This window comes from Mirounga angustirostris, unplaced genomic scaffold (assembly GCF_029215605.1).
Source record: "Mirounga angustirostris isolate CCGP_5_RB_7025 unplaced genomic scaffold, mMirAng1.0.hap1 SCAF_7, whole genome shotgun sequence".
NCBI lineage: Eukaryota > Metazoa > Chordata > Mammalia > Carnivora > Phocidae > Mirounga > Mirounga angustirostris.
In genome coordinates, this window is record NW_026991715.1 from 26,159,139 (window position 1) to 26,183,865 (window position 24,727).

General features: G+C 36.6%; 1 protein-coding gene across 13 annotated transcripts in view; it reads right to left on the reverse strand.

The window, feature by feature from the left end:
• Window positions 1-24,727, reverse strand: part of RAPGEF6 (Rap guanine nucleotide exchange factor 6) — a 202,531-nt gene that overhangs the window by 50,529 nt on the left and 127,275 nt on the right. For all 13 annotated transcript variants that reach the window (XR_010412993.1, XM_064595858.1, XM_064595855.1 and 10 more), the window contains 4 exons: window positions 23,130-23,333; window positions 20,371-20,479; window positions 8,578-8,818; window positions 1,866-2,023 (listed from right to left, as the gene is read on the reverse strand). Coding sequence is in view for 12 of the 13 variants with exons in the window: in XM_064595858.1 (XP_064451928.1) it covers window positions 1,866-2,023; window positions 8,578-8,818; window positions 20,371-20,479; window positions 23,130-23,333 (712 nt within the window). In the remaining variant the exon portion in view is untranslated. The remainder of the gene's footprint in view (window positions 1-1,865; window positions 2,024-8,577; window positions 8,819-20,370; window positions 20,480-23,129; window positions 23,334-24,727) is intronic.

A 24,727-nucleotide genomic window follows, 5' to 3' on the forward strand; every position in this document is an offset into this window, starting at 1 on the left:
ACACAGAGACATGAAAATAAATTCCCATGCTCCTACTGGAAAGCAATATAAGACAGACAATGAAAATGTGCTAAAGATTTCTGGGAAAGGAGGGACTGCCTTCCCAGATAAGGTAACATTTGAGCTATGACGGAACAAGAAAAAATTCATGGGATATGCAGGGAGAGAACACCAAAGGTGGCAAACAGCACAGGCAAAGAAATCACAGTTGTGAAGGTACATACCACACTCAGGAAAGAGAGAGGAGGTGAGAGTGGCAGAATGGCAGAAGAGAAGGCTAGAAAGGGGGTTTACAATCATGCTGTGAAAACTGGACATTAACAATTATTATGTTATTGTTGTAATGTTACAAATCCATTCTGCCTTGTCATGATGGGGTTGAGACTCTGCAAACCACATTCTTCTTTGCCAACTGGCCACCTCTTAAGTTATGCCAAAAAGGGGCACCAAAAGCAACTGTTGGGTTAAAGGAAGAAAAGCCTTGCTGCTTTACGTTTCTTCTTGTGGGCTTTTTCTTCCTGTACCACTCCAGCAACACTTCTTCACCCTGTGGTGGCATTTCTTTCATGTACCAGAAGATGAATCCAGTTTGCACTTTTCCTACCCTTGTGATACCTTAGTGCTTGCTTCTTTACCATTTTAGGTAAACAGTTAACGTTACACCTTGACAACAATCCCTTTTACTAAATTCTGATTAAGTATCTAGAGTGGTTTCTATCTTATGACTGAACCTTGACTAACATAAAAATCACTAGAAATTCCTAAAGCGAAGTAATGACTCATTAAAATCTTTGTTATAGAAAGAACACTGGTAGTCACATAAAGAGAAGGATGTGTCAAAGACAGATTACTGGGTTTTGTACTCGCTAATAATTAAGAGGCAATTGAAATTTTTAAAAAATCCAATGTACAGAATGAATTTCACTGAACTGTGTTTTTATGTTACGTCCAGTTTTTACTCAAGTTGCTATAATGAAACATAAACCTAACTATTACACTTATATTCCCTCCTAATACTGAGATTCATGTAATTGAGTTTCCTCCCTTTTGATACTTAGGGGCTTCAGCATGAAAACTGAAGCTGAATCACGACACCAATCTCTGTAGAGCTACCTTTTTTCTCTCTTCTCCTTGGACCCAATTACACATCTCAGTTTTAGTTGTGTCTTTTACATACCATTTTACATTTCATTTGAGATGAAAGTCATCTCAAATCCTTTCAAGTGACAGACAGATGTACAAATAATTCTTAAAGTTTTTCTTCCTTGTAATGAAATTTTATATTATACTGTTAAGTAACAATTTCTGTCCCTGGGCATGAATAGATGCAGAAAAATTATCTTGATGTCCCATATGACGTTCAAACCCAAAATTTGAACACAAATGAAAAGATGCTATAGTATATTTAATTAATAATACATGACAATAAAACAACTTTAGCTTCAGGTGCTGGGGGAAAAGTCAGTGTTTCCAGAAAATTACTAACACATTTCAGTACACCACAGAGGAAGTTAAGTGAGGCCACTGAGACTACAATAAATTCCCTTATCCTTTTCCACACCCTGGATAACTCGCTTCTTGACTGAGAAGGAGCATCCCTGCTTTCATTCCACTGCCCTAAGGGTTACCAAAAGATACCTAAATGCAATCTCTTTTTTATGTACTTCTATTTCATATTGTAGCAAGTACCATTCCAGCTTATACAAAAAGACACAATATTCTCTTTAGATTTTTGCAGTAAGTCATAACCTTGAGATAAGAGAAGAGGGATTCAAGCAAATCTACTATTTGATACACAAGGCTCAACCACCTAATTTGTCACTTTAGTACCAATATGGCTATATGAAATCACAAACAAAAATTACCTGAAGGATTAGAAAAATCCAACATGCTGGTGGTAGGCTGCAGGAGATCAGGGCTGCTGGATGAGAGTGTTCCAGGAATAGGCATTATAGCCAGACTATGCCTGCAGTGCCTTGTTCCTACAATGCTGTCATCTTGTGACTGGCTCAGGCCTCCGTCACTTCAAAATAATGGCACAAAAAGTATTTGAGAATTCTGAATGGCAAACGTTTCTTTCCTCTGTATACTGAGGCATAGTAAGACCAATTCAAAGTGGTGACTTAAAAAATTATATAGATTACAGCAGTTAAAAAAATAGGACAACTATAATAATGAAGACACTCAAAATTTACTTACGCTAAAAATTTAACTTATACATCTAAGTAATTCTACTACATCATAAAAAAAGTCATACTGAGTTTCTGTTGGTTTTGGTAGAGAAATTAAGCCTGAATGTTTAGGGAGCCTTTAAGATCATCCAGTTTTGGCAGACACTAATATATGTATCCAACAATGTATAACCACACCATAGCAATCTCAACATATTAGGTTTGTGATCTTCTGGGCAAAGGACTGTTGGGTCTAAACCCAAACCAAAAAAAACCCAGCAGGTTGTAGAAAACAAAGGGGCCAGGTCCAAGTGACAAAGTAAGAGAAGTCTTTAAACATATGAACAATCTGAGAACTGCCCAAACCAGTGATAATGTGGAAAAGATAACAGGAAGATGGAACACAGAAGAATAGTGAACACTGGGTACACGTGACAAGTAGAAAGAAGAAAAAGAGGACCACAAATCAAAATAGAGAAAAAAGAATTTTACAGTCTTTTAAGTTTATTCTAAGGCCACATTATTTCTTGTGTGATATCTCAAGTCTTAATTATTTGGCTATTCCCTAGATGAGAACATCAAAACCATAGCAGAAAGCAAGTCATCTAAAGTTAATTCCCCTCAAAGGTTTCAAAAATATCAATTAAATGGCCATATTTAAGCAAATAAAACATCCCTCTTTTAAACTACACTACTTTAAAGGTTGAGAAGCCAGCCCCCAACCCAGCAGGGGTGTGGGACCCGGGATCCAATTTATGGCTTCCTGCCTGGCTCCAGAGGGCACAACAACCTCCTAGGCCTGTTTTCTAGGCTTCTGAGAAAGCACAGGACGAGCAAGACCTGCCACAGTGCACCTGTACCTTCTCAGGCCCCAGAGAGGCTCTGGGCTTGAAGACCGGGAAAGGGGGAAGGGAGTGTCTTCCTTACTTGGGAAGTCAGCATAAGGCCTAGCAAGGCCACCGTGACTCCACACCCCAGAATTTCATTCATTACAGATAATAGCTGCACTACTGCCAAATGACCTTATAATAACCCTGTGTACCTTTGAAAAGATTTATGGTTTTGAATTACTGCTTTTAATAACATTTGTTATATTTAGGTTATACTTAATGAGAAAAATACTTTAAAGGTGTTACACAGGCAGCTCTAAATCCATCTAAGAGAAAAAATTAAAAGAAACTTAACTCTGTCATTTAAACTTTAGATACCCCAAAAAGTCCTACAAAACATAGGATAAATGAAGCAGTCCTATACAAACACAGGACAGCAATGAAAAAGATTTCCATTAGCATCAACGACCAAAACACCATTTATTTCTAAGAGTTAAATCAATCCTTTAGGTTAACATTAATTCTCATCTGTTTTATTCAATGTAGTATTCTATCCAGTTACCTGTTACACATACAGAGGTATCAAAGAATACTTACCTGTTACCATGGAATGGATTAAATGAGTGGTATGGGATACATCCAGAATATGTTAGGAGTAAAAAATAGGACTTAGGCAGATTAGGGAACTATGCCAGATGAAGTGCAGAGGACAGTTAAATAAACAGCTAAAGGATGGCTAACAGCCACACAAGGAAGATAGAGCTAGGACAAGCAAGACTGCAGAGGAGTGAGGAAAAAGCATGAAGACATGGAAGGGAACAAAAGTAAGTGTTTCAAGAGCCAGCTATGCATATAAACTTGGGTTATTAGCTATGTGACCTCAAGGAAATTTCTCTGTTTCTGGACCTTGGTTTCCTCATCTACAAATGTGACTTTCTCCCCCAGGGCTGCCTTAAGGATTAAATTAGGTTATGGAGGTGAGTATTTTGGCACAGAGGAAAATACAATTCTAATTTTTAAGAAGACAGTAAAGTACTTTTACTAAAATTAAGAAAGAACAGTACAAACCTAGAAAGGATTTTAAGCAATTCGTATTGAAAAACAGAGAAGGCAGGGTGAATATAACAGGCACTATAGAAACAGGAAGAATTACCTGGGGAGAGAAGGCAGTCTAATCCGACAGAAATAAAGCTAAGGAAATACAATATCTGATAAGGAATTTGTGCTTATGTTAAATTGGTTCCTTATAATTTGGTGTGCATTGCTAAAGATCAGAGCTAAATGTTTTAAGGTTAGGTATGAGAACAAAAGGAAGGTGGCTTTCACAGAAACTGTACTTATAGCTTTGTAATCTGCAACAATTTAAATTACATGGAAAATATTTTTAAATATAACAGGCTTTCCAATTTAACGGACTCGTGAAAACAAATCTGCCTATTTTTGAACACAGAGGGTCAAGTAACTGAATCCAAAGAAGCAAACTGTTAAAAAGGTTAGCCCGTCCTATTAAAAATCACAGTAGAAGCAACTTTAACAATGTTAAAAAGTTATAATTTTCTATTAAAGGGAACTGGCTGTATTAGTTGCATTAAGATGGAATTCAACATGGAGACTAAGAAAAGTGCATGAAACACTAGAAGTCCTTATCTCTCCTACTGATATTATTTAACATTACCTCTGCTTTTTAATAAGCAAAGACAGTACACTGTACAGATATAATAATGTAAAGCTGGTTACAAATTCATGGTAATTAAGGTGTGAGCATGTATAAATGAAAACTATACTAATGTCATGTACAACTCATGCTATGACATGAATGAAACAGTATCTAATTAGCAAAATATCCATGCTTTTTTGGAAGCTGAATTGATAAAGCCCATTTGCAAATAATTATGTCATTTCTTACCAAAACAGTCTCCTGAGAAGATGATGCAGTAACAGAAACAAGATAGTTTTGAAAAAATTCCTCAATAATTCCCCAACACTAAATTTACTTAGAATAAAATTGTATTTTAGTTTCACATTATGAAACTAAAAAGGCTATGTAAATATCAATATGCAAATAAAAAATAATTCCAATATTAAAAGCAAACAGAGTATGCTGACAAAAGATAGTGAGAAAAAGTAATTTCTGATAAGCAAACAAGACAGTCTACTTCTGGGACTGTTACAAAGAATAATACGAAGCTGTTACTTAGGCAATTTGTGATTTAAAAAAACCTAAAAGCTGAGTGATTTAAAAAAAATAGGACATCAGATTTCCTAAATGTGAAATATTCTCAAGTCAATACACTGCTATGTCTTTCACAGAGGTTATTAAAATTAGCAAATTTTTTCCACTTGTAATTTTCAGGATAATTCTTTCATTTTAAAATTATGTCACGGTTAGGGATTTGGGGAATTATCTATTCTCATCTCAACTATTTGTTCCTGCCTTCCTTTCATAATTCTTTTGCCTATCTGACAGATGTAGATACTCTTTCTTCCAGTATTTCTAAGAATGAGTGCTGCAAAAGGCGGAGACCAAGCACCCCTTCCAAAGAGCCTGACACACAGGAGACTGTCAGGATTGTGGGATTAAATTCATTAAAGTTTTTTTCTCACTTAAAAAATATTCAAAGTAGAAAAATTTAAAAATACAATGAACAAGCAAGGAAAAGAAAATTATGTGTAACACCACATCCTAGAGAAAATCACAATCAACATTTTTTCTTCTAGTTACTTTTACAGAATATAGCACAATCTATTTAACTAATCTCTTATAGCTGGACATCTAGGGTATTTCCTTTTTTGTTTCATTACAGATAATACTACTATGAGTAGTATTATCTGTATATAAATCTTCACCTAATTATTAGAAATGGAATTAATGACTCAAAGGTATGAACGTTTTTAAAACTCTCAATAAAAAAATGCCCAAATGCTTTATGGAAAGGTTACATCATTTCATATTTCCACAGCTGTCTGAGCTATCTATTTGATGTTATCAATTGGGGCCCTGACTATTCTCTTGTCAATCTATGATGAAACAAATGGTCCCCTGTTTTAAAAATAAATTGTGTATCCTTGATTACTATTGATGCAGCACAGATGATTCATGTTCTCTATTTTTCCATTGAAGTTTCAGTGATTTTTTTGTTTATTAAGTTACCTGAAAGTGCCAAGAAATAGATACATTCATTCTCAAAGCCGCTAAGCAACCAGTTTGACAAATCAGTTCTTTACACAAAACAGGCTGCAGCAGCAGAGAACCTTTATGATTTCTATTAAAATAACCTGTTGGTTTTTGTGGGTTTTTTTGGCATTTATATGTCTGAAATTATTAGCATTTTACTTCACTGAAACATATTTAGAAGAGATAGTTTAATATTAACTTCTGAAGTGCAGTGTTTTATTAATGTTTTGCATTCACAGCCAACAGTCTCCTATTGGCACAAGAAACTCAATACATCACTAAATGAAAAAAAAATTCCCTTCTCAGTTAACCATTTCTACTAGATCTTTCATTTTAGGGGGTTACCAATATAAAGAAATAACGCTTGAAAATACTCAAATGACTGCTCCTGGCTACATTAATTTCCATGACTCCCACTGTAACCAAAGAGAGAATCCAAGCGTAAAACCAGTTCCCACTCCCTGAAGGAGATACTGTGGAGATGAGTTAGCTGCCTGAAACTTGAATACAGCTGGTTGGAATCTGACTCTAAAAAGCTATAGTCAGTTACAATCACTATTCTCTGGTTCTAGAGAACACATGTCACAATTATACCACTGTTCAAAAATGAAAACCAGTTAAAGGAGATATATGTATTCTACACCAAATCCACCAGGGTTTCTAGCAATGGGACTCAGGGCATTACCTCCTGAGAACTCCCTTTGCGAACTCTTTTCTGCCTTCTGGTCCTCCATTCACTTCCCTTTTGCTCATTGCCTTCCTGCAGACTTGTGGTCATCCAAAACTGTCTGCCATCTTTACACTGTGAGCTAGCCCCACGTATATTCTCCTTAATTCTCACTTATGAGAGTAACACTTTTCTTACAGTGTTTGCTGTCCTGCTGTCACACTACAGTATGCTCAATATTAAAAGAACTTCGGCCATTTTAAAATTATCATTTTTATAAAACTACTTGCCTCAAGGAGAGCAGTCACTAAGAAACAATGAGTAGTAGACTTTGTAGAAATGAGTGACATTAAGAACAGAGCTCGGGATATGTCAATTCTCTGTGAGCCCCAAATTAAATGAAGAACAAATATGTTTCCTGACTGGAAGTAAGAACTCAAAAAGAAGAGCATTTTCTGATCAGGCAACCTTTGAGATTTTGAACTTTAAAAAAGTTGAGAGTTGACATTTACCTATTTCCAAGTTGCCTCCTAATTAGTGTCCTTGCTATTACTACTACACTTGTGCTGCACATTCAACCCCAAACCACCAAATACAACTAACAGAGCGTCTATGGCTCCCTCCTATGACATGATGAAGTCCGTATCTTTAGCATAATATTCAAAGTCCTTCATAACGTAGCACTTACCTAACTCTCCTGCTTCATCTCTAGATGTACACACACAAATATACTCTACCTCAACTACCAAGCTTGTTCCTTCTGCCTTTGTACATATCAAAACATTTATCACTCTGTAATGTCTGCTTTCCCTATTTAGATCATCAACTCTTGGGAAAACAAGAAACTTGCTCTATCTTTGTACAGTTCTACATTTGGACACTGTGCCTAAGTGTATAATAAGTGTGTGGAAAATAAAGGGTTCGTGATATGAATTCCTTAGAGGTAGGGACTACCTCTTTTTAGCTCTATAATTATCACTGGGCATAGTGCTAGGAAGCATCAGGAGCCAAATAAATATTTCCTTTGAGTACGTTTTACTTGAATATTCTTTTTTCTCTTTCATTCACTGTCTTAAATTATTCAACAAATATCGAGTACCTACTATGTGCTAAGTACTGAACTTGCTTAGAACTTCTGTGATTGGCTTTAAGAAGCAGATAATGTAAAATAAATAGATATAATATATGCTAGACTCTTTCCCAGTCGTGACACTTTAGTGAACTGATTTCCTAAGTATTTTACAGACCTCAATTTACTTTTAAAATCTCAAAGTTTCATTCAGTTTTGGTGACATCTCAATTTAGAAACAGGAACAGATTTGATTAAAAAGGTCATTTAGAATTCAGGAAGGAATAAATAGTACAGTAAGAGAAAGATGATTTAGAAGACAAAAAAGCTAGTATCAGCAAATGTATCCCCAAGATGTCCAAATTTATAGATCAAAGGACTGAAATTAGACCAAAAACACACCAGAAAAGATTTCATAAAATAAAGGGCAGTCTTTCCTAAAATTCAAAACAAAGCTACTGGAAAAACATATAATCTAGCACTGGTAACGTCACAGAAACGATGGAAAGATACTGAGAATTTATTTTCTTATTTATGGGTTACTCACAGATTTTATGATGCACTGGTTGTATAAAAACCAAAACTGACCCCAAATTCCCTTCCCCCAGATAAAATTTTACAGGCAATAGGAAAAGGCCTACATGACGAAGATTAGCGTTACCTACCTAAACAGTTTTGGAGGTAAGATACTAAACCGTGTTTTATCCAAAATTTTCCTGATTTTGTTTCTTCCACCTGAAACAGTGTTTGCTTTTATTTTCTTATTTCCTTTCTCCTGTGATGTGTGTTCAATATCTCCTGGTACATCCTGGATTGAATGGCGATTACTTTTTTTTTCAGCAATTTTAGGAATATGAGGAATACCAGATTTTTCTTGTTCAGTCCTACTAAGTAACTCTTTGAACACTGTGGAAATAAATAAATAAACTTGTCATTTCTTCTCATTAACAAGATTTTATAGGAACAACAAATTTGAAAGATAAACAGTCACTTTCTACTACTTGGCCTTGCAGACTCATTCATTAAACATTATGAAATTTATACCCTTCCTTCATCAGCCATATCCACTTGTCTCTTCAGTTTTTTAAGACTTTAAGTCATCTCTATACCCAACTTGGGGTTCAAACCCATGACCCTGAGATCAAGAGTCATGTGCTCTACCAAATGAATCAGCCAGGCACCCCTAAGAATATATTCCAATTTTTTAAAAAGTAGGCTTCATGTCCAGCTTGGGGTTCGAACTCATGACCCTGAGAATAAAGAGTTGCATGCTCTACCAATGAGCCAGTGAGGCACCCCTCTCTTCAGTTTTTATAACTAACCATACTTCTGATACTGTCCAAAAGTGGTAAAAGAAAGTCACTGGCAAAAATGGAACAGAAGTGGGCAGGTAGCATGTTTGGAAAGTCCAGGGCTTCCTATTTACCAATAATTGCTATGTAATAATAATAAGCAATAAAATTGCTAATCAACTCAGATCTTATAGAAACAAGTATTTAGATTTTATTATTTACATGTTATTCCTTATCATAACATATAACATTTGAGATGAGATAGAAGTACTGCAGTCAGGTTCAGTTTTGTAAAATTTAGCCAATTAAAAAAAAATAGTTTGGCTGGACCTGTTTTTACCAGAGATAAACAGTACTAAATTTAATAATGACAATTTCCTCAAGATCACATTTATGAGAATTCTGTCACTGTTTACTCAGCTAATAAACACTCACTACAGTGGTTTGAAGCAAACAACTAATTATTCTTAGGTAACTTCATGTTAACAGGAAGACTGATGAGTTATTTCATCCTTAAGGAAAAGTGAAAGCACATTGGAAGAATTGCCTGTCTCACAATCTCTTTGCCTAGATCAGATTTTCACCTTGTGAGAGGGGCTATATCTCCTTGGGATCAGGTGAAAAAAAGACTAATCTTTGTAAGACTTTGTATCTAGTAACTACATAACTAGTATAATTAGTAATTAGTGTCACCTTTCCCAGTTAGGATAACCTATATTACCTACGTTTCATTAACTAATGTCATGAAAAAATTTTTTTGTTGTTTTAAATATGTATTCTTAAATAAGATCAACTACTAAAGGGAAAAAACAAACAAACAAACAAAAACCTAAAAAGATTAATGCTAACACAGAAAGTAACCCCTTCCTAAAAACTCATGGTGTCTGGGAGGGTCTGAATCAAAGAAAAATGAAGCTACATATTCTTGAATATGCAGGTCTTCAGAAGGTATAGCTTTGAGTAGTACTACTTGGTACCTTTATAGAAGAAAAGCTGTAAATTGTATAAATATGCCCACTGAAAACAGAGAACTGTGATCTTTTTTTGTTGTTCTGGGGATAACTCAACAGTTTCCTTCAACATCAAAGGAGTTACAAGTAAGATTCCAAAAGACAAAGGCTTAAAAATTAACGCATTACAACATAAAATAGCTTGGTATTCAGTTGTAGAAGTGGACCATCTTGAAAGTTTCAACCAGGATGATATTACACCAAAGCATATATATATTTTTTTTACACCAAAGCATATTGAAAGTTTATGAAAAGCACGTTTTCTGCCTTCAAAATAATGGGAAATCTTTAGAAGCCACCTTGTAAAGATATTTTGCTTGATTATAAAGCAATAAATTCCTTTTACTTTCCTTTGAAAATTATGCTTTATTTTAAGCCATGTGGTAAAGGTAAAAATGCCTTTTTGAGCTAAAACTGATATGCAGTCATGCATAAAAATATTTACTGACCTATGAAGAACATATGTTAGGCAGATTCCCCCTGCTGTAGAACAGGAAGTTTAAGATACATGGCACAAAAAGAACATAATCTAAGGGATTAAGATAGCAGGAAAGGGAAAATCCTCCCTAATTAAGTCACTGTGTAAGAAGAGTTCAGTAAGGTGAGTAGATTTTAACTAGGCAAAGGGAGGGGAAGGAGGAATGACGCTAGGTAGAGGAAATCTCAAGTTCCAAGTCCCTGTCGCAAAAGGAAACTTAAAGAAAATTAAGATGACTGGGGAACAAGGTAGACGAGGGGCCTAAAAATGCTATGGTGAGGTGTCTGAATTTCCTATGAAGAGCAACAGGAAATCTTTAAATGGGCCTCAGATATTCCTGCCTGTGGTGTACATAAGGCAACTCAAGAGCATACAAAAAAGTTTATATCCTCGCTGGACCTGTGTATAATAAAACTGTAGAGATTCTGATTTATAGATGAAGAGAAAAATAGTGAATTTTAAAAATTAGTTAAGATTCAGGACAAAAATTAATAGAAAGTGAGTAAATGTAATTACAATGCCATTAAAGAGCAATATTAAATATATGAATCAGAAATGAAGGTGCCCGATAATCATAAATCTGATTAAAGATTAAAAATTTCTCAGTCTCTACATATATGTATGTACGTTTACACACTTACACACACACACACAACACACCACAAGCATACAAAGTCAAAAGACAACTTGGGGAAATATCTGTTACCTTTAAGGCTAAAAAGCTACTGTCCTTTTTTTATAACACATTCACACAAATCAATGAAAAATAAGACTGTGTGAAAAAGAAATGGTAACATGTAAAATAGGTGCTCAACTTCTCTCATCATGAAATATGCATCACTGATGGATTCCCTGGGGAATTCTACCAAACATTCAAAGAAGTAATACCTATTCTCCTGAAGCTGTTTCAAAAAATAGAAACAGAAGGAAAGCTTCCAGACTCATTCTATGAGGCCAGCATTACCTTAATCCCCCAATCAGGCAAAGACCCCCATCAAAAAAGAGAATTTCAGACCGATATCCCTGATGAATATGGATTCCAAAATCCTCAACCAAATCCTAGCTAACAGGATCCAACAATACATTAAAAGGATCATCCACCACGACCAAGTGGGATTTATCCCCAGGATGCAAGGGTGGTTCAACATTCGCAAATCAATGTGATAGAACACATTAATAAGAAGAGAGAGAAGAATCATATGGTCTTCTCAATTGATGCAGAAAAAGCATTTGACAAAATACAGCATCCTTTCCTGATTAAAACTCTTCAGACTACAGGAATAGAGGGAACATTCCTCAAGTTCGTAAAATCCATCTATGAAAAACCCACAGCGAATATCATCCTCAATGGGGAAAAGCTGAGAGCCTTTCCCTTAAGATCAGGAACATAACAAGGATGCCTACTCCTGCCACTATTGTTCAACATAGTACTAGAAGTCCTAGCAACAGCAACCAGACAACAAAAAGAAATAAAAATTATTCAAAATGGCAAAGAAGTCGTCAAATTCTCTCTCTTCGCAGATGACATGATACTTTATAGGGAAAACCCAAAAGACTCCACCCCCAAATTACTAGAACTCATACAGCAATTCAGTAATGTGGCAGGATACAAAATCAATGCACAGAAATCAGCTGCTTTCTTACACACTAACAATGCAACTGTGGAAAGAGAAATTAGAGAAACGATTACATTTATAATAGCACCAAAAACCATAAGATACCTCAGAATAAACCTAACCAAAGAGGTGAAGGGTTTAGACTCTAGGAACTACAAAACACTCATGAAAGAAACTGAAGAAGACACAAAAAGATGGAAAAATATTCCATGCTCATGGATCGGAAGAATAAACATTGTTAAAATGTCTATGCTACCCAGAGCAATCTATACCCTCCACGCCATCACGATCAAAATTCCAATGACATTTTTCAAAGTGCTGAAACAAACAATTCTAAAATTTGTATGGAATCAGAAAAGACCCTGAAATCACCAAGGAAATGTTGAAAAAGAAAAACAGAACTGGGGGCATCAACGCTGCCTGATTTCAAGCTATATTACAAAGCAGTGATCACCAAGACAGCATGGTACTGGCACAAAAACAGACATATAGACCAATGGAACAGAATAGGGAGCTCAGATTTGGACCCTCAACTCTATGGTCAAGTAATCTTCGACAAAGCAGGAAAAAATATGCAATGGAAAAAAGACGGTCTCTTCAATAAATAGTGCTGGGAAAACTGGACAGCTATATACAGAAGAATGAAACTTGGCCATTCTCTAACACCATACACAAAAATAAACTCAAAATGGATGAAAGACCTCAATGTGAGACAGGAATCCATCAAAATCCTAGAGGAGAACATAGGCAGTAACCTCTTTGACATCGCCCACAGCAACTTCTTTCAAGATACATCTCCAAAGGCTAGTGAAGCAAAAGCAAAAATGAACTTTTGGGACTTCATCAAGATAAAAAGCTTCTGCACAGCAAAGGAAACAGTCAACAAAGAGGCAACCCACAGAATGGGAGAAGATATTTGCAAATGACACTACAGATAAAGGGCTGGTATCCAAGATCTATAAAGAACTTCTCAAACTCAACACCCAAAAAACAAATAATCAAGTCAAAGAATGGGCAGAAGATATGAACAGACACTTCTCTAAAGAAGACATACAAATGGGCGCCTGGGTGGCTCAGTTGGTTAAGCGACTGCCTTTGGCTCAGGTCATGATCCTGGAGTCCCAGGATCGAGTCCCGCATCGGGCTCCCTGCTCGGCAGGGAGTCTCCTTCTCCCTCTGACCCTCCCCTCTCTCATGATCTCTCTCTCTCATTCTTTCTCTCAAATAAATAAAATCTTTAAAAAAAAAAAAAAAGACATACAAATGGCTAACAGACACATGAAAAAATGTTCATCATCATTAGCCATCAGGGAAATTCAAATCAAAACCACATTGAGATACCACCTTACACCGTAAGAATGGCAAAAATTGACAAGGCAAGAAATGACAAATGTTACAGAGGTTGTGGAGAAAGGGGAACCCTCTTACACTGTTGGTGGGAATGCAAGTTGCTACAGCCACTTTGGAAAACAGTGTGGAGATTCCTCAAAAAATTAAAAACAGAGCTACCCTATGACCCAGCAATTGCACTACTCGGTATTTACCCCAAAGACACAGATGTAGTGAAAAGAAGGGCCATATGCACCCCAATGTTCATAGCAGCAATGTCCACAATAGCCAAACTGTGGAAAGAGCTGAGATGCCCTTCAACAGATGAATGGATAAAAAAAAATGTGGTCCATATACACAATGGAATATTACTCAGCCATCAGAAAGGATGAATACCCAACTTTTACATCAACATGGATGGGACTGGAGGAGATTATGCTAAGTGAAGTAATTCAAGCAGAGAAAGTCAATTATCATATGGTTTCACTTATTTGTGGAACGTAAGGAATAGCATGGAGGACATTAGGAGAAGGAAGGGAAAAATGGGGGGGTGGGAATTGGAGGGAGAGATGAACCATGAGAGACTATGGACTCTGAGAAACAAACAGGGCTTTAGAGGGAAGTGGGGAGGGGGGATTGGTTACCCCGATGATGGGTATTAAGGAGGGAACGTACTGCATGGAGCACTGGGTGTTGTACGAAAACAATGAATCGTGGATCACTGCATCAAAAACTGGTGATGTATTATATGGTGACTAACATAATAAAATAAAATTTAAAAAAATGTGCATCAATAACCATAAAGTTGATTATACCCACGGCAGCAGCATTCTTATACGATGGTAAATAAAAGTGTGTGTAGATTGGGATAAACTTTTGGAAAGTCAAAGTGCAGTATTGTCAAAATTAACTCCACTATGAGAAATTTATCTTACAGGTATATCTACATAAGCATAAAAGTACAAAGGATTTTTATTTCAACACTATAAACAGCAAAAACTAGAAACAACCTAAAACACCCATCAATATCACAGTTCAACAGATTATAATAATACTGCAATAGATTTCTATTCAACAATTCACAAGAAATAAATCTTTATCAACTCCTGTGCAAAGACCCAGAATACTGTACACAGTAGGGTCCACTGTATACCTTTCTTTAATGTTTTAATTTTCAAAACATACACATGTATTACTTTTATTAAAACATTAAAATGCTAAGAATTAGTTATCTGAGTGGTGAGATTTTTCAAAGATGTCAGAAAGCTGTGAAAGCTAAGAGGAAGAGATGAGCTAAAATTCCAAGGCAAGAAGATGGTCAACTGAGATTGCCTGTTGTTTTCTTCTCTAAACTCGAAGTGGCAATGAGGTAAAGGGACTCTACTTGAGGGAAAATAATTTCTAAGGGCTTTAAGTACTGGCCTAAAAACTGGAATACAAAGAAGCCCCAAGCAGTGCTGCCTTCCTCCATGGGACATAACTACTCTTAAGACAATGTAGGAGTCTGGGGACTGGTTGGAAATTTTGTATAGTCTCACGGTACTTAGGAGACAAAGTCACACAACAGGGATGGATGTGCAACAAACACATGACATATTTACCTGCTTGGGGAGGGAGGCTCAAAAGCAAAGCTCAAAATCTCTGAAGGGCTGAACTTAAACAACAACAAAAAGACAAAAAGCCACCAGACTCTGAACCAAAAGCCATGCCTTAGGTAGAGATTGGGGGTGAGGGTAGGAGGACAAGGCTGACAAAGCAGAGTACAATTTCCCACAATCTCTCTGTGCTCAGAGACAAAGTTCCATTAGAGATGGGACCTGCATCAAGCACATGACAAATCTCACTCTCAGTTTAAAACGTGGATACATTTTAAGTAATTTTGTAACCCAGCCTCACCCAGCCCAATTCCCCTTACCTTATTTACATGCTTAACCAGAGGAAATGGCAAATCCTTTCTATGAAAAAATATTAATTTCCCTACTTGCTTAGGTTTCTTTATATACGAAGTACAGCATACCAAAAAAAAAAAAAAAAAAAAATTTGTAAGACACACAAAATAAGACACAATGATAACTGGGAAGGGAGGGGGCACAGAGAATAAAAACCCAATTTTGGAATTAACACACAGAGTTTTGTAATAACCATTATAAATAAATTAAAGAAAATATAGGGAGGAGATCAAATGGATGAAGACATGGTGCAACAGAGAACTGGAATTTATAAAAGAGATTCAAATGGGAATTCCAGAACTAGAAAATTAATTATCTAAAATTAAGTCACTGCATGGATTCAACAGCAGACTGGACACAGAAGAAAACAGGAAAACTGCTTAAACGCAGGTCATTAGAAAATACCCAAACTGAAGCCCAAGTAGGGGAAAAAAACGGAAAGAACAGAACAGACGCTAAGAGATGCATGGGACACACATCTTTTAACACGTAAGTAAAGGATCTCTCACACGGAAAGAAGACATAGTAGCAAAGGCAGTATCTCAAGTCATAATGGCCACAAGATTTCTAAAGCGATGAGACGTCAATGCACAAATTCAAAAGTTCCACCAAGCCCAAACAAAATAGAGAGACTTGTACTAAGGGATCCTTGTTGTAGTTAAAATTGCTCTGAGTCCTGTTTATAAGTTATGGAACATGATGTTATCTGTGTTCAGCTTTCTGTGGGCTGTGGTTCCCGTGTTCAATTTGGAAAGCTTTGGAGTGCTATCTCCATCTTTCTGCTTTGTGCCACTACTCAGTCTGGCACCTGGGCAGAGGTGCGTCTACTGGCATGTCAGTTCTCCAAGTCTCTGGTATGCTAAGTAGGATCACATCCACACAAAGGATGGAGGTGAGCCCAGGATCTCATCAACAACTTTATGGGTTGTCTCCTTCCTCCATCTCAGTTATCAACCTACTATCCTTAGGTTAACCTTCTCAGTCCTCTAGAAATAAACTAATAAACTGCCCACTGTAGCACTTTAGGGGCCAAGGAAGAGGAGGGCAGAGAGTGTGGGAAAACAACAATGAAGTTGGCCTTGCCTTCCTGGAGCCACAGCTCCACTAAAGGGTGAAGAAGGTTCCCCTCCCTCAGAATTCTGGCTTGTGCAACCTTGTGTTGCAGGCTGCTGTCACTGCTACTGGATTACTTGGCGGCTGAGGCCTGACAGAATGGAGAAAAAAAAGAGGGGGAAAAAAAAACTGTGGGAATTCCCTTTCTTACTCCTCAAATCAGCTTTTTCCTGAATCTTTATTAGTTTGCACACATCCAGGTTTCAGCTTGCCAGCTCAGCTCAGGAGATACTGGATTTAAAAAAAAAAAAAAAAAAAGGATTAATTCACTGCTGGTAGTGGGACTTTGAATTTTCCAAGTTCTTCAATGGGTGGATCACGATTCTGGCCAGGTTTTATTGTTGATCTTAGTGGGGAAATAAAGGGTGGCATGTGTTTACTCCATCTCACCTGTAAATGGAACTCTTAATTTGATTTTTATCTTCACAGATATAAGACAGTTACCTCACAGTCTGTGTTTGATATTCTGGAGCTCCTCTAGTTCTGTTGGTTGTGGATTACACTGACTTTTAAGAGAGCCTCAAAATCTTTGATTGTTTGCTTGACTCTGTACTTGAAAAATTATTATTACAAATAGGAGGTTACTGCTAGAATCCTCAAAAGAGGATTTTTATGTTCTTTTGCCAGGCACCTGACATCTGGGGCTAGAGACAGGGCCAAAACTTGAGGTCCTTCTGAGCTGTTTAGAGTACAGTCGCATCCTCTTCAGAGTTAGCTGTTCAAGGTCCCAATCCTCAATAAAGGCTGTTATGCGAGAGTGGTCTGGCCCTGGTGGGCTCTCTAAACTAGAAACCTGTAATATTTTATCCAGCAGTTCCTTTTCTCAGCTACAATCTATGGACTGAAAATGTCCATGGGAAAAAAGGCATCCTTTTGGAGTAGTTTCAGTGCAGGGGGAGGAAGGGATGTGACACATGCAGACTTTGTTCTCCTAGCAACTGCAGGATTCCAACTCTTTAGCCTTTTCCTGGGAGTCCATTGCCCAAAAAGGCTGTCTCTTCGGTGCTTTTCTGTACTGGTGAATGTCCCAGAGCACATACAGCTCCAGCTCACCTCTTTCTGGTCTGATTCTCTCTCTGTTCTGTGTCAGGTAGTTCTTAGCTCTCTTCTTGAATTTTTATACTTCGTCGTAGCTACTTTTTATATTTAGTCTAACTTTCCTGGTTGTTCTCAGCCAATACTGGAAACAGAATGTTAAAACAAGTTTCTTTAATTCATTTTGCACAGATCTTAGGTGGACCTTTGAATTAGAAGAGTCACATCCTTCTTTCACTCTGGGATAGTCTCTACTACTGTTGCATGAATACTTTGTTCTCCACATTTTCTTTCAGATTTCCTGGAATAATGCTCAATGCTATTTATTGTTGTTGTTCTATAGTCTGGGAGACTTCCTCAACTTTATTACCTACTCCCTCTACAGAATGTTTTTGTCTTTGCTGCCATGTTTTAAGTCACTCTGAGTTCTTTCTTTCTCAGGGACTGTTCCTTTTTTCCTAAATACCCTGTTCTTGTTTTAAGAGATGAATTTTTAAATCTCTCTGAGCACAGTTCTGAAAATGTTTTTCTTCTCTCTTCTTTTAACTATTTTCTCCAGAATCTGTAAGCTTACTTATTAGGTTCCCCACCATGCTTCCTCAATGATCCTGATTCTCCTATGCCTGGCTATCAGTTTTAATTAACACAAAATGACCAAATATGGTCTGCTCTGGTATCATCTAAACAAATCTGTCTTCTGGTCAGTTTTCCTAATTGTAGGTGTTTGTTTCTTTCTCTCTCTCTTTCTTTTAAAAAGATTTTATTTGAGAAAGAGAGAGACAGTACACGCATGCGCGCACGCACACACACACAAGCAGAGGAAGTAGCAGAGGAAAGCAACAAGCGCATGCCCCACTAAGCAGGGAACCCAATGTGGGACTCGATCCCAGGACCCTGGGATCATGACCTGAGCTGAAGGCAGACGCTTAACTGACTGAGCCACCTGGGGACCCCTCCTACTTGCAGGTGTTCTGACTGTGAGTTCTATACAGGATGACCTAACCGTGCCACTTTTCTTCATTGCAATGCCAGAGTTACTAGGATTTTATTCCAGGTATGACATCCAGACTAAAATGCTCCATTTTTACAAATGTTTTATTAATATCCTTTCAAGATACTCTTAGGTGTTTTGTTTGGGGTAAAAGTCGCTGACCATACTTTGCCTAGGATAAGGAACAAGGTGTGGAGGACACGGGCCCCTTTTGCAGTACCACATCATGCCTACCCTGTGCCACATCCAATCTAGAGTTCTGCTGGGCAGTTGTTTCTCACCACTCAAGGAGTTCTAAGGTTGTGGCTTCTCTGCCTTCAGATCTCCTTTTTCTGTCTTCCAGGGGTCATGGTATTAACCACCAAATTTACTATCTCTATGTTTTTATACATAATAGTTGATACCATTTAGTAATTACTATGTGCTGGCAGAAAAAGTTAAAGGTGTTTGATCTGTATAAGAGCCTTATGAAATACAGCTGGAGAAAGTCAAGCTTGGAGAATCATTTGCTCTAAGTGTCAGAGCAAGCTCTGCTTTCCTTTTTACAAAATCAGAATCTTTTAAATTTAACCCACAAGTTTTGTTTCTAGATACTAGTTCAAACTCAAGAAATCCAGAAACTGTGAAGGCTTACTTATTTTACACTAAAAAGTATAGTATTGAGAAACTGCAAATAGACAGTTATGTATCAGATTTAAGAGGACATAATTCAGTTGAAAGGACTCAAGTGAAAAGAGGAAAAATACCAAATGTTTCATTTTTCACTATGACTAAGTGCAGTATAAGGAGGAGTCAAAGTGAAAAAATAAAACACACTTCCTTTTCCATAGGCACAGCTTTTAAATTCAACTCCTAGTTTTCAAATTGCAACCAAAATGACTCATATGAATTTTTCCCCCTTACTTCATAAAGACCCTTAAATTTTCTTTGATAATTTTCAAATTATTATACTGTTTTTATTGTTGCCCTTCTCAGAATTTCAGAGAATATCCTCTGGTATCTAATGAAACGAAGTTACAGTAAGTCTTCCCTAAAAGAAAACAAAACGCAAGTACAAGCTTAGTCTTTGCTTCATTCAAACAGAAGCATGATCAAAACACACTGCAGACACAGTAATCAGCATTTTTACATAGAAAGGTAGAGTACACCATTATTAAAAATCTGGAGTTCACTGATTGTTTTCCTCCATTTATTTTCACGAAACAGATAATCTGGCATTCATATTTTATTTCAGAAAGGCAGTTAAAACTTTAGCAGTACTATGATGTGCACATTAGCAGGGGAAATAAACGACTGTGACTTTTATCCTTCATTCAGATCATTCTAAGTTTCACTCACTGTGCCTCCCAGCAAAGTACATAATACCTCCTCAGAAGACATTTCATAAATGACTAACTGAACATACTTCTACACCTATTTTAAATCTTATTTCTAAAACATCAAAATAATACAAATAATGAAAAATGAAAATTCTAGAATACATAGTACCATATCTCAACATTAAGGACCCTAAAAATGTTTATTTAAGAGCTCAGAGAGAACCTGTTTACATTTTACTATTTTTTTCATTGTAATACCTTTTTTCTTTATTACCAAACAAACCAAAAAACAAACAAAAAGCCTCAGTTTTTACAACAAAACTCACCAAAAATGTTGGTCTTCACAGTAAGTGCAAGATGAGTATTATTCCTTAAAATTTCAAGGGCCTTCACAAATGTAATATTTTCAAAGTTTTGTCCATTTACTTCCATTATCTTGAGAAAAGCATTTGTAAAACAAATTATGACAAAAACAATATTAGTTACTTCTGCAACCTTAAGTTTAATGGTGAAAAAAATGAAACTTGAACAAAATGCACCCACCATATGTGAACAATGGTTATCTCTGTGAGAAGTGGGGTTACTACTTAATTATTTTTCTCTTTATTGTATTTCCCCAAATATCTACTAAAAACATTTTTTGAAAGTGCATTCCCTCTAAGATCATATTGAAGACTTTTTTTTAAAAAACACAGTATGGCTTATATATGAAGGAAAAATTTTAATGTCAGATCAGATGATAAAAATTAGTGCCTGTGTATATATGCGCAAATTTTATTGAAATCTCTAAAAGCAAATTTACTCCATTTAAGAGAGAGAACTCATTCGAAAGTGATACTCTGAAGACATCTATGTATTTCCTGACAATGAATGAACCAGCAAGTCAAGCAAAAAGCACCACTGTGATGAGTTCTTCCACATGACACGTCTCAACCTTCACAGCAGGGCTTCCCAAACTTGGCTGTACCTCAAAACCATACATAAAAGTTTCTTAAAAAATACTAGTTCTAACAAAAAAGGATAAAGAGATAAACATAATGGAAAAAAAAAAAGGAGCGTACAGGACAGATATCAGGGATTGACACAATGATTCCAACAGGATAAAAGAAAGATTGAGAAGCAAAATATCATGAAAAGAAAAAAAAAAAAATCACAGAAGTAAAATTCAGAGTTGAAAAAAGTCTTGAGTCTACATACTGAACTAGTTCATCTAGTACCATGAAAAGATAATAAAGAGACTTAACACAGCCCAATGAAAATTTTGAATTCCAAGGACAGAGAACAAAGAATCTGTACGCATCACTGTGTAGTAGTGGGTGGTGGTACAAAAAAACAAAGCCAGAAAAGAAAAATGAAGATTGGCTTGGACTTCTCTTGGGCCATACTAAAATAATGTGATACTTTTCTTTAACATCAAAGTTCTCAGGGAAAAAAATAACTGACCAAAGAATATCATACTCCACTGAACAAGAGCATTATCAGACATGCAAGGACACATAAAACTATAGTACCTATTGGCCCTTTTTGAGAAAAGTACCAGAAAAGGTACCAGTAGTACTAGAAGACAACTGTGAAATGAAACACAATAATGGAGACACAGGGCACAGATGAAAGGGAGGTGATCAATGACATCAGTAAGACAGTTATAAATGTCTACATGGTTGTTAGTGATAAACTCACGAAACTTAATGCAAACGTCAAAAGTATTCTTAAGATAAACAATGTTAAAAATGACTTAATAGCTAATCTAAAATTTCAGATAATTTAAAAATAACTGGGAAGACTGAGGAAAGAAGTAAAAAGCTGATAAATTTTCTCTCAAGAATGAAATCATTTGATTTTATGGTTTTCTTTTCTGTGAAGAATGAGACGCTTAAATGTATTTAAAATAAAATACTAGAACAATAAATACACTGACTCTAGAATTCTAGCTACTAGATATTCTTAATGACTACAGCGGAGTTAGGCCCAGAAACCTCTATTTTTTAAAATTTCCCTTAGGGGAAGAAGAGGATCATTATAACTCTAAATCAGTTTCTTAACCCTTTGATATTTGGGCTGGGTAACTCTTTATTGTGAGGGATGCGCTGTTGCAGCGTGTTGTAGGCTGCTCAGCAGCATCCTTAGCCTCTATCCACTAGATGCGAGTAGCAACCCCTAGGTCATGAGAATCAAAAATATCTCCAGACATGCCAAATGTTTCCTGAGGGAGAAAATCACTCCCGGTTGAGAACCCCTGCTCTGCAGTGTAGAACTTTTTATAATGTGGATGCATTCATTATTTTAAAAGGAAAGTGCATTAGTATGGTTAAAAGTTAAATAAAGCTACATTCTAAATGAGTAAATGAACTAGTAGAATTTTAAAATGAGAAAACATAACCTTCCCAAGTGATTCACCTGAACTTGAAAAACTGCTCTTTGGTGTGCCTGAGAATCACCTAGAGAGCTGTGGTAAAAACACAGATTCCTAGAGCTCATCTCTGGAGAATGTGACTAGTACGATTAATAGAACCGAGGTGGGCTTAGGAATTACATTTTTTAGTAACAAGGTTGTCAGGAATCACATCTGGGAACACATTGCTCGCCCTTTAGCTACCTGAAGTCTTAATGGAGAGAATAAATCCCCACCAACTTCTTCCTAGTGTCTCCTTTCTCCTAGTCTCTCACCTGGCTTCCTCTGCGTATGCATGTAGGTCTGTTACCAGGTGAACACCTTTTAAGCTGAAACCATCACTTATGGTAATCTTTGGCCACTTACATTTAAATTTTTATTTTTTTTATTTTTAAAAAGATTTCATTCATTTGAGAGAGAGGGCACACACACAAGCAAGCACAAGTAGGGGGGGCAGAGGGAGAAACAGACTCCCTACTGAGCAGGGATTCAATCCCTGGACCCCGAGATCACAATCTCAGCTGAAGGCAGACACTTAACTGACTGAGCCACCCAGGCACCCCTCATTTTAATTTTTATTTGTATTTCCTTAAGTGGATCATGCTTACTTGAAGAAATATCACATGTGAAAAAAAGCAGCAGACATATTACTTCCAAAAAGGTTTTAATTCATGTGGGTAGTTATTTACTTACCTGATCACCACGTTTCAGTCCAGCATCAGCAGCTTTGCTACTAGGTTCTACTCCTTCAACAAAAATACCAAACCCCTTCTCACTCCCTCCGTTAAGGCTGAAATGTAGAGGGGACTCCCGGGAAGCCTTTTGCAGCACCACCTGTCTCCATTTGGCCTTTGCAGCACAGGCAATATTCAATAACCGGAGATGACCATTCATTTTCTAAAAAAGTAAAAAAGGGTATAATGCACATAAATTTATGTATCTATTCCTATAGGCTTTTAAAAATCACCTAAAATTATTAGAATCTGAGTTACCTTGATGAAATACAGATTAAAGAACATGTAAGCCAGCATAAATAAAACAGGAGGGAAAACTTCCACCCCAGAGCACTGTCAAGATGATGATCTCGCAATACAGTTTTTAAAAACTGCTCGATAATCACAGGTTAGGAAAGAGTTTAAAATGATGTCTCATTTAGAGAGGGAAGACAAAACATTACTTCTCATGGCCTGAACTTTCCTACCTTGCTCATCTCCTGGCTATTACATAAATCCAGAATCTTTATAAACCTTCATTTAAAACCTTAAAAGACCTGAACCACCTTTCTGAATACAGTCATACTGAAAGATACATTCAAGTCCCTACCTCTTCTGGGTTTATTATTCCTATATTATTTTAGATCTTTCTTAACCTTAGTAATATTCTCACTTTCAGATTTTAATACCAATTTAATATTCAACTATTCTCAAATAGCATAGTATGTGTAAATCTCATGCCCATAAAAAGCAGCTAAAGTTTCTTCAGGACAGGGGCCAAGCCTTACACCTGTTCTGATCCTATACTCCCAACACCTTGGAAGTATAAAGTAGAACTGAATAAATACCTGATGACTGAATGATATCAAAAAAGAAATCCCATGATTGTAAGGCAATATCTATTTTCCATTAGCCCAATGGAAAACCCAGATGATGGTGGTAAGCTTCTACATCCTCTTAATCAAGTTCTCCCGTCTCTGTTCACTCTTCCCATTTTGCACAGAGCTGAAGGGCTGCTGAGAAGGCTACAGGAACTAAGAGGTAAAGGAACGGACAGAAATCTGCCAGAAATCTAAAAATCCCTTTTTCAACTCAATCCACTTACACTTTGAGTAACAGCAATGGTTCTTGGGCATTTGCAATGTGCCAGGTTTTTTTTTTTCCCCCCAGATTGTTACATTCATTAGCTCATTATAATCCTTATAACAATCCCCAGAAAGTAGGGGCTACTACTTGTAAAGACAATTGCATAAAGGGCTGGGCTACTTGTCCAAGTTTACATGCCTAACAAGTGGTATAATTTGAATGTTAATTCAGGCAAACTAACTCCTGAGCTGATTATTAATTTACTTCCTAAAATTTCAAGTTGGAGGACATAAATCCAGTTGCAGTTCAAAGTTTTTACGTGACAGAGTAAATGGAATTATAAATAGCAACTGTGAAAGTTAACAGGACCTTGAGGGGATTATCTTAGGTGTTGTATATTTGGAACAAGTGAAATCACATGCAGAAGGGAGACTCAGAATGCCTAATATAGCGCTGATACATAAAATAGGCCTTGAAAGTTGCATAGAGTTC